The sequence below is a fragment of the Geotrypetes seraphini genome, chromosome 8 (assembly GCF_902459505.1).
Source record: "Geotrypetes seraphini chromosome 8, aGeoSer1.1, whole genome shotgun sequence".
NCBI lineage: Eukaryota > Metazoa > Chordata > Amphibia > Gymnophiona > Dermophiidae > Geotrypetes > Geotrypetes seraphini.
In genome coordinates this window covers 131,120,898-131,138,699 of record NC_047091.1, presented here as the reverse complement: position 1 = coordinate 131,138,699, position 17,802 = coordinate 131,120,898, and the positions used below count along the sequence as shown (strand labels likewise).

Sequence of the window (17,802 nt, the reverse complement as noted above, 5' to 3'; positions counted from 1 at the left end):
TTTTCAGATGGTGATCAGAGATGGGGAGCAGTGAGGTAGAGAAGTTAGAGAGAGCGGAGTTGGAAAAAAGATAAGATCAAGGCAGTGGTCATCCTGGTGAGTAGGGGTTGTGGAGCAAATCTGGAGGCTAAATGAGGATGTTAAAGCAAGAAACTAAGAAGCATACTTGTCAGTGGGATCATCAGGGTGAAAGTTAAAATCCCCAAGAATAAGGGAGGGAGAAGATGAATCAAGGAAGTCCAAAAGCCAGGAGTCAAATTCAATGAGAAAGGAAGAAGGGGACTTGTGGGGGGGGGGAGGGGGGGCGATAAATGATCACTATCTGTAGAGGTAAAGGAGTGAATAGGTGGACGGAGTGGACTTCAAATGAGGAAAGGCTGTGGGATAGAGGGAGAAATCTGCAAGAAGGAGAGAGAAGAAGCCCAACACCTCCACCTCGACCATTAAGTCGAAATGTATGGGAGAAGTGGTAGCTACCATGGGAGAGGGCAGCAGCTGCAGTGGAGCCCTCAGGGCAAATCCATGTTTCATTTAGAGCAAGCAGGTGGAGAGACTGGGAAATAAAGAGGTCATGAATGTAGGGCAGTTTGTTGGAGGCAGAATGAGCATTCCACAGGGCACATGAGAAAGGGAGAGAGGAAAACTGAAGGAGAGGAATAGGTATAAGGTTAGGGCGGTTACACACGTGAGGAAACAGCTGGCATGGAGGGTTTGGATTGATAACTCAGGCAGTGAGCAGAAGGAGTAAGAGAGTGCGCTGAAGCAAAGGAGAATAATTACTATGATGATTTTAGCTTTGTAAACCGGCCAGATACACATTGATGGTCAGTATATTAAAATGTAAATAAAGTTGAAGAGAGAGAATGCTTGAGCTTGAGTGCAGTGAATAAGGTAGATGACGTGATGGCTGGTGAGGGGATATGAAAAGAAGGATAGTGAGGACTTGCGGTGTAGAGAGGAGAGGGAAAGGGAGTAAGATTGGGAGTGTGAGTATGAGAAGCAGAAAATGAATTGGAGCCATAAGGAGAGAACAGAGAAAAAGAAATGGAGCTATACAAGAAGAGGAAGTGAAAATATGGAGGCCCCCTAAGGAGCACGTGCTCATTTGTTTGCCGCCCAGAGAGGGTTCAAAATAAATAGCAAGGCTAGTGAGGTCACCTGAATGCTTGCTTGGGAGGGGCTACAGTCAGCCAGTCAGAGGCAGCAGGGGAAGGGCCTAGATGTGGACTGCAAGAGAGATGTGGGATGGAGAGATGAATCTGCTGTCCACCCTGCTTGTAAATGTAAATATATTTACCATTCCCTCTTTCCAAATTGATCCATAGTGCCTCTTCCTTACCATGCAGATCCTGCAATTCTGTGGCTTTAATATGATCTTTCAGTACAGCAAAGAAAGGCAAGGGAGGTGTCCTATCAGCCAATAGAACAGTCTTTATTTAACAGATGGCCCAGACAAAGATCCTAGTTTCAGCATGTATAAAATGCTTTCCTCAGCTAAAACATAAAAAACTATTTAATTTATGTGCATGTCATTAGGTTCATGTTTTCTTACCTTTTATTGTACAGTGTATATTTTATACTTCATTTTACTTTTGATGTTTTATGTATTGTATGACTTTTCAACATTTTTTACTTAATTTATGTGCATGTCATTATACTCATGTAGTTATCTTGTACTGTACAGTGGATCTTTTACATTTGATGTTTCATATTTTGTATGACTTTTTAATTTTACCTTGCGGTTTTATATGTTCATATATTTCATTTTACCTTGTGTTTTTTAATGTTTTAGATGCTTATTTAGTGTCCCTTGAGGAAGGCATTATCCCAGGACAAGCAGGCAGCATATTCTCACATGTGGGTGACGTCTTCCACGGAGCCCCGATGCGGACAGCTTTTCAAGCAAACTTGATTGAAGATTTCAAGTTTGCTAGTGCTGCACCATGCATGTGTGTGCCTTCCTGATCCACTAGAGGGCGCATCCCCTCCTCATGGTCTTCAGTTTAGATAGCTAGCAAAGAAGCCAACCTTGGGGAGGCGGGCGGGTTGTGAGAATATCTGCCTGCTGTCCCTGGATAACACCTGTTACGGTAAGTAACTGTGCTTTATCCCAGGACAAGCAGGCAGCATATTCTCACATGTGGGTGACCTCCAAGCTAACCAAAAAGGGACGGAGGGAAGTTGGCAATTCAAGAAAACAGATTACGCAAAACCGACTGGCTAAACCGGCCGTCGCTCCTGGACAGAGTATCCAGACAGTAGTGGGAGGTGAAAGAATGACGTCACCCACATGTGAGAATATCTGCCTGCTGTCCCTGGATAACACCTGTTACGGTAAGTAACTGTGCTTTTTATACACACCGAAACTAGGATCCTTGTTGGGACCATATGTTTAAATAAAGACTGTTCTATTGGCTGATAGAATGCCTCCCTTGCCTTTCTTTGCTGTACTGTTTGTGTTTTGAGGCGAGGAGCTTCTTCTTTTGTTCGTTGGTTTAAGATGATCTTTAACATATAATGCTACTCCCCCTCCTTTTCTTCCTACTATGTCTTTCCTGAACAGATTATAGCAGGGTATAACTACATCTCAGTCATGGTTCTCTGTGAGCCACATCTCTGTCATTATATCCAACTCATCTTCTTCCATCACAGCTTCTAGATCCAGAATCTTGTTTTCTATACTTTGAGCATTAGTATATACTACTTTTCAGACATTGCCCCCTTTTCCCATCTGTGTGGAGGTATTCAGTGATTTACTTACCTGAGGGCTTATACTCACCCAGGGGCTTTAATCACTTTCCCCATCACTTCTAGTTTAAAGCCCTCTTCAGTATATTAGCCAGTATGCCATCAAAGACACTTCTCCCTTCTTTGATGGATGTATACCATCCCTGCTCAGCAGCCCTTGGAAAATCATCCCATGGTCCAGGAAGCCAAAACATTCTTGACAATACCATCCACTTAGCCACATATTTATCTCCAGGATGCGTGCTTTGATGACCTGGCCCTTACCCTTGACAGGAGGATGGACGAGAATACCACCTGCACACCTGACTGCTTCACCTTCTCTCTCAGAGCCACAAAGTCACTTTTGATACATTTGCAGGGGTACCTGGCAGTATCATTAGTGCCAACGTGAATGAGCATTATCTGTAATAGTCATCAGGCTTGATGCGTCTTTGGCACCAGGCAGACAGCATACGTCCCGAGACATCATGTCTGGTCTGCAGATGGATGCTTCTGTACCCCTCAGAAGGGGTGTATTATGAAAATCTTTTCATAAACAATAAAAATCAAATTAACCCAGAGCAAAGCAATCATATTTTCTGTGAAAAACAAGTTATTTATAATCTAATCTAATAACAAGGTATTGAGAAGCAGCCTTGAAGGAAGAAATCAAACATACAAATAGATTTTCTAATACAAGTGTCCAGCTAGTGTCAGCAAAGACTGCCAGAAGACTGGGCACCCTTCTACCCCATGTCCTCCTGCTCACTTTCATCATCATCATTATTATTATCAGAAGCCCAAGACAAGATTAGAGAAACAATTCTCAAACATCAGCTGCTCTTTGAAATAAGAGCCAGGAAACTAGTCACCCACCTTGCCAGGCTCTGAGACAGGCAGCTGTAAGTGATACCTAAACCAAGGTTAGAGCATGCTATTACAGTGCATAGCACCACAGTTCCCCTATATCTGGCTTGTCCATGAGGAATATAATTCCTTGCATCTTGCCTGCAATATACTCACCTGCATGGGTGATACTGCAGCTGCTGGAGGTGTCTTCATAGGGCTGGGACTCAGAGGAGTACGAGGAATAGTGGCTGCAGCAGTACTTGGTACAACTGAAACAGTAAAATTAAACATTGCTTACGCTCACTGCTTGTTTCCTTGTGACAATCTCAAATATTAGAATGTGCTTTCCACAACCACCAATTCAAGCTTTTTTGTTTCTCAAAATTACCTAGAAGGAAGACTTGTGACCAGGGCTGGCTTAATCATTGCACCAGGTGAAGCTCTGGCCAAAGATGCAAAAATACTCAGCTTCTGACCTGGTCTACAGGTTACGCCACTGATCCCTCAACTCTCTCCCTACCCCCCCCCATGATCCTGTAAAGTTTATTTTGGTCACCAGCAGCAGCAATATGACATGCTGCCTTCAGCCAGCCTCTGGGTCTTCCCTCTGCTCCATCCTGCCCAAAGAAAATTGCAACAGAGGGAGGATGCAGCAGAGGGACATCCTGCCCAAAGAAAATTGCACCAGAGGGAGGATGCAGCAGAGGGACATCCTGCCCAAAGAAAATTGCACCAGAGGAAGGAGGATGCAGAAGAGGAAAGACCCAGGGGTTGGCAAAGGCAGTCTCGCATCATGCAGCTGCTGACACCGGTGACCAAATGATAAACTTTAAAGGACCATAGGAGAGCAAGAGAGATAAGGGAGTAGTACCAGATCTGTGGGGAAGGGGACAGAGGAGAGAGGAGGGAAAGAGATGGAAGGAGGAGAACACTGGAAGCAATGTGATGGGGGGGGGCACTGCCACCAAAGCAAGTTGGTTCAGGGTGCCACTGTCTCTTATACTGGCCCTGCTCATGACCATCCAGAACTGTATGCAAGCTCTGTACAAAACTCACCTTGAGAGGCACTGTCAAAGGACTTGATTAGGGTTTTGACGGTGGGAGTTGGCTCAGAGGATGCAGAGGATCTACGACTCAGCCCCATTCCTTGTCTTAGGGCTGCCAGGTCTCTCTCCACAGCATTCATGTAATTATACACTCTTCCACGCTCTTCCTCCTGCCTAGGAGAGAATTTAGTAATGTTAGACCACGAACACATTCATAGGGAAGGCCCAGTGCATTGGGCAGCCCTGCGGTGCCAGTTATATGACTAACATGATAACAATTTCTGTAGTCTTTGTAACATGCTAATCTGGTTCAAGCCACCAGCTTTAGGAAGGCACAGGTTGCCCTCCTACTATGCATATTTACATAAAATGTGTCAACAATCTCTTTCCACTGAATTTCAACTACACATTAATTGCTCTAAATAAATCCAAATCATTTGTGACAAATAAGGCTAAATCCACCCATTTTGCTTTCAAATATTAAGATATCAAGGCCCATGTAGTATTTCTCAAAATCCCAGTGTCAATCACTCAGGAGAAATTAGGTCTTACTTACAAATTTTCTTTCCTTTAGTCCTACCAAACCAGTTCAGCACCTGTAGGTTGTGCCCAACAACCAGCAGATGGAGATAGACAATTCAGAGTTGTAAGATCTGGGGGCTACAAGGGTGCCACACAGCCTCAGTAATTCAGTATTTAGAATGCAAAGAGGTGGGAAATCTGTATTCATACCTAAAAATATGGAGAATTTTAAGGGAAACAGAATGCAATACTTGGATCATGAACTTCCTAAAATTAGAGCAGGCTGACAAAGAGAATTAGATCACAAAGAATCAAAACAAGCACAGGGTAGGATTCTAGACTGATCTGGTGGATTTAAAAAGAAAGAACATTAGAACGTAAGACTTAAATTCTCTTTCCTCATTATTCTCACTAGACCAGTACCTATTGGATGTAGTAAGGCAGTTCTCAAACTGGATGGAAGTCAGAAACCCCTGCCCTAAGAACTGTGGTATCAAAAGTTGTTTATGGTCCGGCAGCCACAACAAGCCTATAGTGCTTCACAGATGTGCACAGTGAGGATCAAGTCATAGCCTTCCAAAGGTAAGCTGGTAACACTGTTAGTAACTCTGCCTAAGAGGTTACCATCCTGCTCATGAAGCAAGTCCTTAATCGAGTGGTCTCCAATGCATGGCCCATTGTGGCCATCAAACAGTTGGCTAATTTGCTTGCTCTTCAAATTCTGTAAATGCATTAATTTCAAACTTGCCCATTTGATATTGGAACTTCAAACTAATCTCTTAAGTATGTTACTTAGGTGTATTATTTATGGAATTTTCTATCACTGACAATCCAAAATAAATTGAACTATTAAAATATATCTTTGAATTGTTGTAGAATCAATATTAGTATTAATTTGTAATGTTTAACACCCAATCTGAACAAGCCGGTCAGGTTTATAAAATTAGTAGTATATATAAGTTTTGAATCTTTTGGTGGCCCTCAGAGCTTTCTAATATTCAAACTAAGGTCTTTTAAATGAAAAAGCTTGGAGACCACTGCCTTAATCCCTTGGGTGGGAGCCTGTTATGAATATAAGCAGAAGAAATAATCTCTAAGCCATCTGGCTACTGTAGCTCTAGAGCCTACTTCTGCCCGACACCTCCAAAAAGAACCAAAATCTATCAAATTTATGGAATTAATTTGTGACTTCCAAATCTGATATCTCCTCATTTAGGAAGACACCCTTTATTGGGGTGTACTAGATAGATACTGTTGATAAGATAATTTGCTACACTGTCATTTTAACTTACCATCTAACAATATTTAGGAAATTTTAGGTACATGAAGATATAATGATGGGAGGCAAAAGAGGCTGGGCCCCTTCTAGATCAAAAGTTATTAATTTATATTAAACTTACTTTTTATGATAGTGATAGTTTAGTCATTCTAATGCCTTGTATGCTACTGAATACAAGATCAGTCTGTAAAAAGTTAGAAATAATTAGAGATTTAGTGGGTGATTCTGGCTATGGGATGGCTTTTCTCACTGAAACTTAACTTCAGCCCTCTCCCGGATACAACATACATAAGAACATAAGCACTGTCTTACTGGGACAGAACAAAGGTCCATCAAGCCCAGTATCCTGTTTCCATCAGTAGCCAATTCGTCACAAGTATCTGCCAAGATCCCAAAAGAGTAAAACAAATTTTATGCTGCTTATCCTAGAAATAACCAATTTATTCTTGCTGGAGTGCTGACAAAAGAAAGTCTTTGAGCTTATCCTATGACAACCTCTGAGGCTTAATGATCTGGTGGAGTTTAAAAGTGTGTTAGTTGCAGTAAGTGAAGATAAGACCGACATCATTCCAGCATTCTCTGTGACAGACAGTATATCTGACATTGGTGTCTCCCCCCTCTGAAGAGTTTGAGGCTTGAGGACCCTCCTGACAGAAGTCAGCAGAGCTATTCCTTAGCTCTGACTGAACCTCTGCTTCCTTATATACAGAACAGTGTTTTGAATTTAAATGACAGCTGTTTTAGCACTACCAGCACTTAGTGTACTTTTGCCAGCAGCTGCACCCAGCTACTTAGAACACAGAACTTCTGCTCCAGCAAGCAAGTCATCCACTGAACAGCTGCAGCATCAAATTAAAATGGCACTGAATGGATGCTGCTGCTGAAGGCCCATTCATCCTTGCGAATTCATTGGGCCACTAAAATAAGCAGCAGACTCTCCTTTCCCCTTCATGGAGTGCAGCGTGACTCACTTCCATACCTGTCCCAACACCTCTGCCTGCTCTTTCTTTACCTTCACTCAGCCTCTGCTCTAATTAGGAGCAGAGTGTAGCTATGACCACCTCCAAGTATCCTTTTCATACTAGAGCTATGCACTCAACATAGTAAAATAGTAAATGACGGCAGATAAAGACTCGAATGGTCCATCCAGTCTGCCCAAACTGATTCAATTTAAATTTTTAAATTTTTTCTTCTTAGCTTTACCAAGTACTGTGCTTGGGTTCCAACTGCCGAAATCTCTGTTAAGACTTACTCCAGCCCATCTACACCCTCCCAGCCATTGAAGCCCTCCCCAGTCCATCCTCCACCAAACGGCCATATACAGACACAGACCGTGCAAGTCTGCCCAGTACTGGCCTTAGTTCAATATTTAATCTTATTTTCTGATTCTAGATCCTTTGTGTTCATCCCACGCTTCTTTGAACTTAGTCACAGTTTTACTCTCCACCACCTCTCTCGGGAGCGCATTCCAGGCATCCACCACCCTCTCCGTAAAGTAGAATTTCCTAACATTGCCTTTGAATCTACCACCCCTCAACCTCAAATTATGTCCTCTGGTTTTACCATTTTCCTTTCTCTGAAAAAGATTTTGTTCTACATTAATACCCTTCAAGTATTTGAACGTCTGAACTCAAGAGCCATGCCGTAAGACCACAGCATTCTATATTCTCTAAAGTGATTGGGCTCTGTGTAAACAGTGTCAGATGGAGAAGTCGTCTCAGAATCTGATCTCTTTGCAGCTGAACTAGATATGCATACCGTGGGTGATATGGCCAATCTGGAGCTACAAGGATCACCAGCCCTTGATGTGTCACTATTCTTTGAATGATTCAGCCTATCATTTGCCAAGGCAGGAACACATACAAAAGATCCCTGGCAGGCCAAGGTTGTACTACAGCGTCCATACCGGTGCTTCCCCACTCGCACCTTTGATTGAAGTATTAGGCAATCTTGTGATTAATTACAGGCTGATGACATTAGGTCAAATGTTGGATGTCCCCAACACTGAACAATCCTACTGAATACTATTTGGGACAGGGACCACTGTCCTGGGTACTGCTTCTGTTGACTGAGAAAGTCGGCTTGAACACTGTTCACTCCTGCTACATTAATTCATTCAATTTTCTATACTGTTCTCCCAGGTGAGCTCCGAACGGTTTACATGAATTTATTCAGGTACTCAAGCATTTTTCCCTTTCTGTCCCGATGGGTTTACAATCTATCTAATGTAATGTATCTAATGTGCCGCCGAGATGGCTAACAGATGGTTCTCTGCCCAGTAAAATAACAGTTAGGTCTCCACTTTTAATGGCGCACTCTTGGTGCTTCCTTGTCTGTTAACATAAGCCACTGCTGTGGCATTATCTGAGAAGACTATAATGTCATTCGAAGCCTATAATGTCATTCGAATGGCTGTCAGCTCCAATCTAGGACCACGGTCTGTGAAGGTTCCCAGTGGCCTTGGGCTGGATGACCCTCACAATGACCTCCCCAACTGTAAAGGCTGGCATCTGGTCAGGATCACCAACATTGCTACGCTTAGAGGCAACCCCTTGGACAGCATTTCCAGCCTTAGCCACCATCGCAAACTTTGATGGGCGTCAACTGTCCACTCCAAACGCATCTAGAAGTCCGACAACAGTGCATTCTGGAGAGGTCGGAGATGAGCTTTCACTCATAGTACTATCTCTATTGTTGCCACCACAGACCCCAATAACTAGATGTTGACACACTGTTGAGGCTGGCATTGCTAGAATCTCTAAAATCTGTGGCCTCGGCTTTTGTTTTTGAGCCTCTGGAAGAAAGACAAGGCTCTCTGCCATGTTGAATACAATCCCTGAGTACTTCAGGGATTGCAAGGGATCCAGATGACTTTTTCAGAAATTCATGATCCAGCCCAGTTTCTGCAAGAGGCGGACTACTTGCGTCACAGCCCTGTGGCCTCTGCTAGAGATGGAGCCCTGATGAGCCAGTCATCCAGGTACATATGGAACCTGAATTCCTACTCTGCAGAAATGTGTTGCTGCCACTCCCATTACCTTGGCAAACATGTGTGGCGCTGTTGCAAGTCCAAATGTGAGCACTGAGAACTGAAAACATTTCTCCTGCACATGGCATCTGAGAAACCTTCTGTGAGCCAGAAAAATAGGAATATTCAAGTAATCCTCTGTCAGATCCAGAAAGGCTAGGTATTCCCCTCAGAGCAACGAAAGCAATAACTGATCTTACTGTCTCCATACAGAACTTAGATATTTTTAAGACTGCATTGACAGACTTGAGATCCAGAATTGGCCTCCAGTTGTCCGAATTTTAATTTGGCACAATGAAGTATACAGAGTATCTGCCCAAGCCCGATTTGGCCTCCGAAACTTCTTCCACTGTCTGGATCTGCAGCTCGTACCCTGGCTGCTTTCTCCGGCCTCCAGCCCATTGTCTGATCCAAAGCCTCCTGCAGGCGGAAACAGAGTAAGTGGACATTTTACTCATGACTCTAAACACGTCATACATAACATCGGCAACATAATCCACCCACAACAGAACCATCTGGGGAAAGGTGCTCGTCTCCAAAGCCGGAGCCTGGCATAGCATTTTATGGCAGGCGCATACCACAAAAGAAGCCGCTGCCACTGCCTTAAGACCCAAAGCCTCAAATTGCCTTTTGAGAATCAGATTCGGTCTGCGGTCTCGAGCATCCTTCAGGATCATACCCCCTTCGCTGGGAAGTGAAGTATGAATTGCAACCTGTGCCAACAAGGAATCCACCTTAAGTGGCGTAAACAGTTGCTGGAAACTGGAAGCCAAGGGATACAGCTTAGACATCACCGTAGCTCCTCGTAAGGGCCCCGCTGGCATTTCCCAATGCTCAGTCCACATCATAGTAATCTCAAGATGATAAGTTAAAAATGTGGACTGGGGTCTTGGAGCTGCTCAGCAATGAAGCACTTTGGGGACTTCTAAATCAAGTTTCCACAGAGATCCTGCAATGATTTCATTTTAAGTTGGACAGCTTAAGATTCTGCACAATGTTTGATCTTCTCCCTGGTCTAGGGCTGCTAAAGCCTCCTGGCTGTCCTTGCCCTCAAAAGAACCTTGTCTCCTAGAGGCACTTTGGAGAGAAGAAAGACTCGGATACCCAATCGTCTCATTCCTTCTCTGACTCGATCTCAGGCTCCTGTCGATCCTTTTCTTGAAAAGGAGCCAGATTCTGCAGAGATAAACTCTCCTCTTGATAACTGGCACAGCCTCAGCTGGGCCTGGAGACTGTATTTTACATAGGCCTCTTATATGAGGGTGACAAAATCAGAGTGAGAAACCTGACTTGAGTCCCCAGAGGACTCTAAAGGACTCCCTTAGGGGGCCTCCCTGTAAAAGTGGCATCTGAGCACTTTCGCTTCACTGGTGGAGTTGAATCACTAGAAGAGGGCTTTAGAAGGGATTTATGTCCCTCTTCTCAAGCTTTCTGTGCCTCTCAGCCTCTGGAGGGTCCAAGGGGGGCACTAAGGCCAAAGCTCATGCCCTTCCCCCCCACAAGCCCTGGCACACATTGCTCCTCAGGTGCCCATCCAGTGCAAAATTGACATGATACAGAGATTAAACCACCTGCAGAGTCCACCCTGACTGATTCTAGCCCCAAATGAGATGTTTGGAATCAGGGAGAGGCTTTTAAAATAAAATCAGGAAATCCAAGTTGACCACCGCTGTAGCAATTTTGGTGCCAAAAATGGCCCGAGGAGCTATAAAAAGACAAAATATGTCAAAAACAGGATTTAAGGGAAAGGAAACCCTCAAGGAAGCCCCAGAAAGTCTTCAAAATCCCCAATTCAACTCCACCTAATGTCTCTCATAGACAGTAATGGGCTGTACTCACTATGCCGCCATATACCGTGCCTGCATCAGCTTACACTGTGGCTGGATAGAGGAAAAGCTTTCTCTGCTTAGATAAGCAAGCAAAATATCTAGGGGCATTTCTTCTGGCTTCCTTTTATACAGGCTGAATCAGCCTGAAACCCTCTACCCCTCTAGTCTCCATACTTATCTTTGGGGTGCGATGGAGGAGGGGGGAATGCAGCTAGCACCCCCAAGGTCTTCTGACCAGTGTGGGGCCTGAAAACAGTCTGTGCTCACGTGCTTTGAACAAAACTAGGCGAGCAGACTCCCAGGGGCCAAACCCCAAGCTGATCCAAGTGTTAGGGCAGGCTGGCCAGACAGGTGCTCTGCAGCAAGGGTGGTCCGCCCAGCTAGAGACTTCAGAACCCTGAGTCTGCAGCTTTTTCCATATAGAGCTGATTCAGGACTACTGAGGAGCTCTAATGCACTCAGAGACTTGAAAAAACTCCACTTAATACTCCAAAATAATAAATATTATTATGCAGAGCAGATGAAAAACATATCTTCTCCTTGCTTGCAGAAGGAAAAAACTGAGGAGGGCAGCGACCAGTGATGCAGGGAGGTGTACTAGAAATTGTAAGGTGATATCTTCTACAACCCTTGCGGGTGAAGATGCATTATGCACAGGTTCAGGACTCATGTGCTTTTTGCACTGGAATAAGCCATGATTGTAGCACATCACTCTCACTAAAGCCTGCCTCTCTTAGGGAGACGAGGAGATAGTGGATGCTGTGGCCTTTATCTGCCATCGTGTTTCTATGCCACATCACACACAATAAGGGATAATATATATACTGGTAGCTCCTGTCTCGCACATACAATAAGAGTCAATGCACATAGCTCTTATGTCTCTCTTTCTCTCTCATATTATTATATATGGCCCAATGGGCATCACTCTTACCATATCCTGTCACATTACACACACATACATATATGACAATGCACAAATTTCCTACCACAATTTTCCATGTCTCTCTTTCACATACAAAAAAAGATCATACACAACAGTTCCTACCAGAGCCTTCCATGTCAAGGGTTTATGCACACAGCCCTCACTTCACATAGCAATGAAGACCATGCTGACATACTTGCGGGATTTGGCATCATCTAACTCTTTGGCAAGTTTCTCATTCTTTTCTTGAGCCTCATGAAGGCGCCGTTTCAATTCCCCAATCTCCTCTTGTGCTTCCGATTTAATATCATTTGCTATGACAACAGCTGTCTGTAGGTCAGCTTGGAACTGCCGCCATTCTGCAGATTCCTCCTACAATCAGAAGAAGTACCTCTGAAGCCAAGGGCATGGAAAATATAATAAAATATAGCTAGTTTACATGAAAAAGAAGGGGGGAGTCTATAACCAATTTCCATGTGTCATCCACACAAAAAAGACTGAGTGGCCTGGATTTACATGGACAAGTGTGCACAGTATCACACATGAAATCTAGGTACAGCTCCAGGTGATGGGTGCATGCAGTGCTGGAACTGTAATACGCTTAGATAACCATACAATGCAAAAGGGAGACATTTAAAGGGTATTAAGAGTAGGCTTCCCTTAAAACTTTCATTCAGGAAATTGCGTACCTATCATGGAAATTAAAGGAGGAAATTAGAGCTGATGAAAAGCACTAGCGTTCGAAACACTGGTCTTGTCATTAATACAGAAGAGTACAGGAAGAAGCAACAGATGCTATACACCTGCTCTTCAGGATAATGTATTATTTTTGTTTGTGAATCTGCAGTTATCTGATATTTCTCTGTACATCTAGAAATACTGCTCACAGACAGGTTATAATAAATTAATGCTTCAGGGTCATCTTCCTTGTAGACCCATTTTGTTTGTGGTTTGTGTGGTCTCCAAGATGGCTTTTCAAAATCCCCCTCACTTTCTCTTGTACAGAGTTTGGAACTTCTTGTGGCAGTTTCAAACCTACCCGCAGTTTCCGGTTTAAAATTTTGATTTCCCTCTCCATGTCATGTTTCTGATCTTGAAGTTTTTTAACAGTGTCTGGGGAAAAGAACAGACAGACTATGTATCAAATCTTATCTCTGTAGTTCTATGCACATGAGAAGAGCAGAGTACTAAGGAAATGAGGAGCAGGTTACAAACTTTTCTGTATGTGCTAAATGCTTCTGAAGGCTTTCTTGCTGCCATTGGACAATAAGACACCAGCAGAACAGCATGGCTGGAAAACTACTGCAAAATAGTTTATTTAACTGATATGATATACCACCAACTAAAAAAATTTAAGAACATAAGAACTTCAAGGTGGTTTACAAATTCAAAGACAACAGGCAATTTAGAATAAAACCAAAAACAAAAAGACACAACAGGAATAAAGTTACACTCACTCCCTGTAGAGAAGGAAAAAAAACCTATTAAAAAAATGAGTGAACAGCCATCAATCATACAGCCCCAATCCATTTAACATTTGCAAGAGGGAAATCAGAAACGTAGCCTACATACATTTCAAAAACTTTTTAACGGCTTTTTAAAATTCCAAATGACAATGCTCGCTTCATAGGTCATGGGACAAAATTCTAGAAGGTGTGCTGCCAGCTAAGAAAAAAAAAAAACAACAACAAAAAACACCTAAGTGCCTAGTACAGTATAGTCTAATTTTGCAAGGTAATGGAATTGACAAAAGTAGTTCTTGAGAATCTCAATGGCTTATAAAAAAAAAAAAATAAGCAATGAAGAAAGATAAAGGGGGGGAGGGGCAACTTGAAGAAAGAGCACAAAAAAGTCAGCATAAGAATTTTAAAATTTGATTCATGCAGCTATATGAAGCCAATGTGCCTCAAATAAACTCAATCAGCAACACAAATCACTCTGTCAAATCTTTTGGCACTACATTACACCTATGGTCATATTCTGTACAAGCTAAAGTTGCCCAAGGTTAGTTCATTCTAAATTCCAGGAAGCGGCCTAAGCAAAACACATGGTATGGTCCTCCAATATGCATTAACCATCAACCCAGTTCAGGTTGTCTCTGAAAAATCTTCCACTGCTTCCAGCCTCGGTGAAGATAACTCTTCTTAACTCCTGCAATTCCAGTGCATAAAAGCTGGTGGCAGCAGTTACCTGGGCATACTCGCCCTTAAGTCAACTCTGTCTAAAGTATTATACTGTCCTTCCTCCCCTCCCTCCTCTGTATCTTCCAGAAGAGCTAGATTACATACCCAGATCTCAGTTACAAACTGGATATGATTTATGGGTAGCAGAAGCATAAGGCTTTGGAATGGTCTAAGAAAGAAGGAAAAATGTAGTATTTTAATAATTCTGTCATATATAAGAAACAATGCACACTCTCAACCTGGTGTTAGACAGGCTGACTCCTGGCCATAACTCAATAACAGAAACAGTTCCTTTACAGCAGTAAGGCAAGTGGAGAGGTGTGCTTTGACCACAGTGACCATACATTATTCCCTCTACTGGTGGGAGATAAGCAGAGATTCTTGTTCAAGTGACTCAAGAGCTCTTAGAATGGTCCTGCTAAAAAAATTAACACATTACAAAAGTTAAAAGTGGCAAATCCTTACACTTTAGTATAAAAGAGAAGCCATCTGCATGCTTTGGTCTGATGCAGATCCAGCCATGATATGATGAAGATGAATACCACAGCTTTCTATCTATTTAGGTACATCATGAAAGAGTAAATGCAGCAACACAGTAGAAAAAGACCTGATGGCCCATCCAGTCTGTTCAGTTATTCCTGTGCACGTTTCCAGGCTTATCCTTACTGCTAGCCATACAGCATAACTGCTTAAGATCTCTCCCCGTATCCAGGACAGTTTTGGTCATCTTCCCCATTCATATACTGTATATATTTGAATATAAGTCGGAAGGAAGAGGAAAACAGGTTGACTCGAATATAACACGGGGGGGGGGGGAGGGTTAATATTCATGTGCCCTGCCAGGATCTGTGCCCTGCCCCCCTTCCCCCTCTCTCCTTGCCAGGCTCTGTACCCTGTTCCATCTCCCTGCCCTGTACCCTGTCCCCCCTCTCTCCCTATGTCCTGCAGGCCTCCACCGAGCCTGCCATATGATCTGGTGGTCCAGTGGTAGGTCATGACAGGAGGGATCACTCCCGTCTCCTGTCCCAGTGGACTCTGACAATTTTTTTTAAATATCCCTCTCTCTCCCCCCACGTATTTTTTTGAATCCCTCTGATGGTCCAGCGGTGTATTGGATAGGAGAGAACTTTCTGTGCTCCTGCCCCACACTGAACCTCTCCCAGAATGGCTGCCTCAAGTTCTCATGGCCCAGCGGTGTACCAAGCATGAGCAAGCTTTTTGCGCTCCTACCCAGCCCTGAACCGCTCCCTGAATGGTTGCCACGAGTCCGAGGAGAACTGGCAGCAGCCATTCAGGGAGCGGCTCAGGGCTGAGCAGGAGCGCAAAAAGCTTGCTCTTGCCCTGTAACAAATTAAGACTCTTCAACTTGACGCGATGATCAAGATAAGTTATTTACAAAATCAAACTGTACTAGAACAAGGAGACATGCCATGAAAATAAAAAAGTAGTTCACTCGATGAACAATCAAGTGTGGAATTTATTATGTTGAAGGCATCCTTCCAGCATAGCTGGGTTTAAAATGGGTTTTTAAAAATTCTTAGATGACAAGTCCATGAACGATTATTAGCAAAGCAGATCTCACCCATGGGAGGGCGCTACAAGAAACTGATCTAGACCTTTGGGAGTTGTAAGGTACTTCCTGGTGACCCAAAGTGGCAACCTTTGGGTACAGAATGCTGGGCTTGATGGTCCTTTGGTCCGACCTAGCTTGGCACTCCTTATGCTCTTAAATTGGTTTACTGTTCATAATCCTGACAAAGCCGTATTTCTGTCCAGCCCTAATCTGCGTTTCCAAAACTCTCTTCTATTAAAAGACAGACCAAATCATATCTGCTCTCAGCCATCGCCTAATGCTTTCTCATTTTCCATCCTCTTCCTTCCTCACTACTACCGTCCATATCCTCACTGTACCACATACTACAGCTAGAAGAACATATCTATGCTGTGCTTGTACTAATTCCAGAGAAAAACCTTGATTCTGGTTCCTAAAAAATAATATACTCTACATCGGTGGTCTCAAACTCGCAACCCGCCAGGTACTATTTTGAGGCCCTCAGTATGTTTATTATAATCACAAAAGTAAAATAAAACAGTTTCTTAATCATAGGTCTCTTTCAAGTCAAGTTTCACCTCGGTTTGCGAGTAACCCGGTTTGCAAGTGTTTTGCAAGATGAGCAAAACATTCTCGCAAAACGTGTCTCGCAAACCGAGTGTTGACTCGATTTGCGAGCACCCCCGATAACCGGCATCGCTCCCCCCCCGCTTGCAAAGGGCTCCCTCCCGCTCGAATCAGCACCCCCCCCGCCCGACCAACTTTAACTCATCCCCCCTTTGGCACCGGCACGCAGCCCACAAGTGCCGGTGCCGCTTGAAGATCTTCTTCCCAGTCTCTGCCGGCTTTGAGCATGCATCTGCGCATGCTCAAGCCCTTCTAATTCTCCCTCTCGCCAAGAATCTCGGTGAGAGGGAGAATTAGAAGGGTTTGAGCATGCGCAGATGCATGCTCAAAGTCGGCAGAGACTGGGAAAAAGAAGATCTTCAAGCGGCACCGGCTCTTGTGGGCTGCGTGCCGGTGCCAAAGGGTGGGTGAGTTAAAGTTGGTCGGGCGGGGGGGTTCCTGTTCTCGCGGGGGGTGGGGGGTGCCGATTCGAGGGGGGGGACTTTGCGAGCGGAGGGGGGAGCAGCGCCCTGGCCTCGGGGGGGGGGGAATGTATCAAAGCGAGTTTCCATTATTTCCTATGGGGAAACTCACTTTGATAAACGAGCATTTTGGATTACGAGCATGCTCCTGGAACGGATTATGCTCGTAATCCAAGGTACCACTGTATTTGATTAATCGCTTACTCAAATTTCTAAGCAATGAACATATCTTTAAAATTACAGATAATACAGGGGATAGCAAAAACAAATAGACACTGAACAAAACATAACAAATTAATGGCTAATAATATAAACAGTAAAAACAAAGGGAAAGAATGGGTAAAGAAATACAAAATTGTTAATAGAAAAGAAGACAATTATGGTAAAAAAAACAATAGGGAGGGAATAAATAGTAGCCTTATAAGAGGTTATAGAGATAAGCTGGAACTCCTAAGTATCAAAAGCATTTTTAAAAAGAAAGCTTTTTAGTTTGCTTTTAAATTTATCTAAGCTGTTTTCTTCTCTTAGATAAATAGGGAGGGAGTTCCATGTTTGAGGAGCTGTAACAGAAAAAATAAAATGCCGCCATGTGTTAATAACTTTGAGTGAGGGCGTAACTAATAAATGTTGATCGATAGACCTCAGTGATCTGGTTGGGGTATAAGGAATCAATAATTTATAAATGAAAGCTGGAGTTTTATATAACAGGGCCTTGAAGGTAAGCAGATTTAATTTATACTATATTTGATGCGCGACTGGGAGCCAGTGCACTTTCTT

General features: G+C 43.5%; 1 protein-coding gene across 10 annotated transcripts in view; it reads right to left on the bottom strand.

Moving 5' to 3' along the window:
* The window catches only part of SPECC1L (sperm antigen with calponin homology and coiled-coil domains 1 like), a 170,460-nt gene that overhangs the window by 81,274 nt on the left and 71,384 nt on the right, over nucleotides 1-17,802 (bottom strand). For all 10 annotated transcript variants that reach the window (XM_033954779.1, XM_033954788.1, XM_033954783.1 and 7 more), the window contains 4 exons: nucleotides 13,242-13,315; nucleotides 12,399-12,574; nucleotides 4,633-4,796; nucleotides 3,751-3,845 (listed from right to left, as the gene is read on the bottom strand). In XM_033954779.1, coding sequence (XP_033810670.1) covers nucleotides 3,751-3,845; nucleotides 4,633-4,796; nucleotides 12,399-12,574; nucleotides 13,242-13,315 — 509 coding nt within the window. The remainder of the gene's footprint in view (nucleotides 1-3,750; nucleotides 3,846-4,632; nucleotides 4,797-12,398; nucleotides 12,575-13,241; nucleotides 13,316-17,802) is intronic.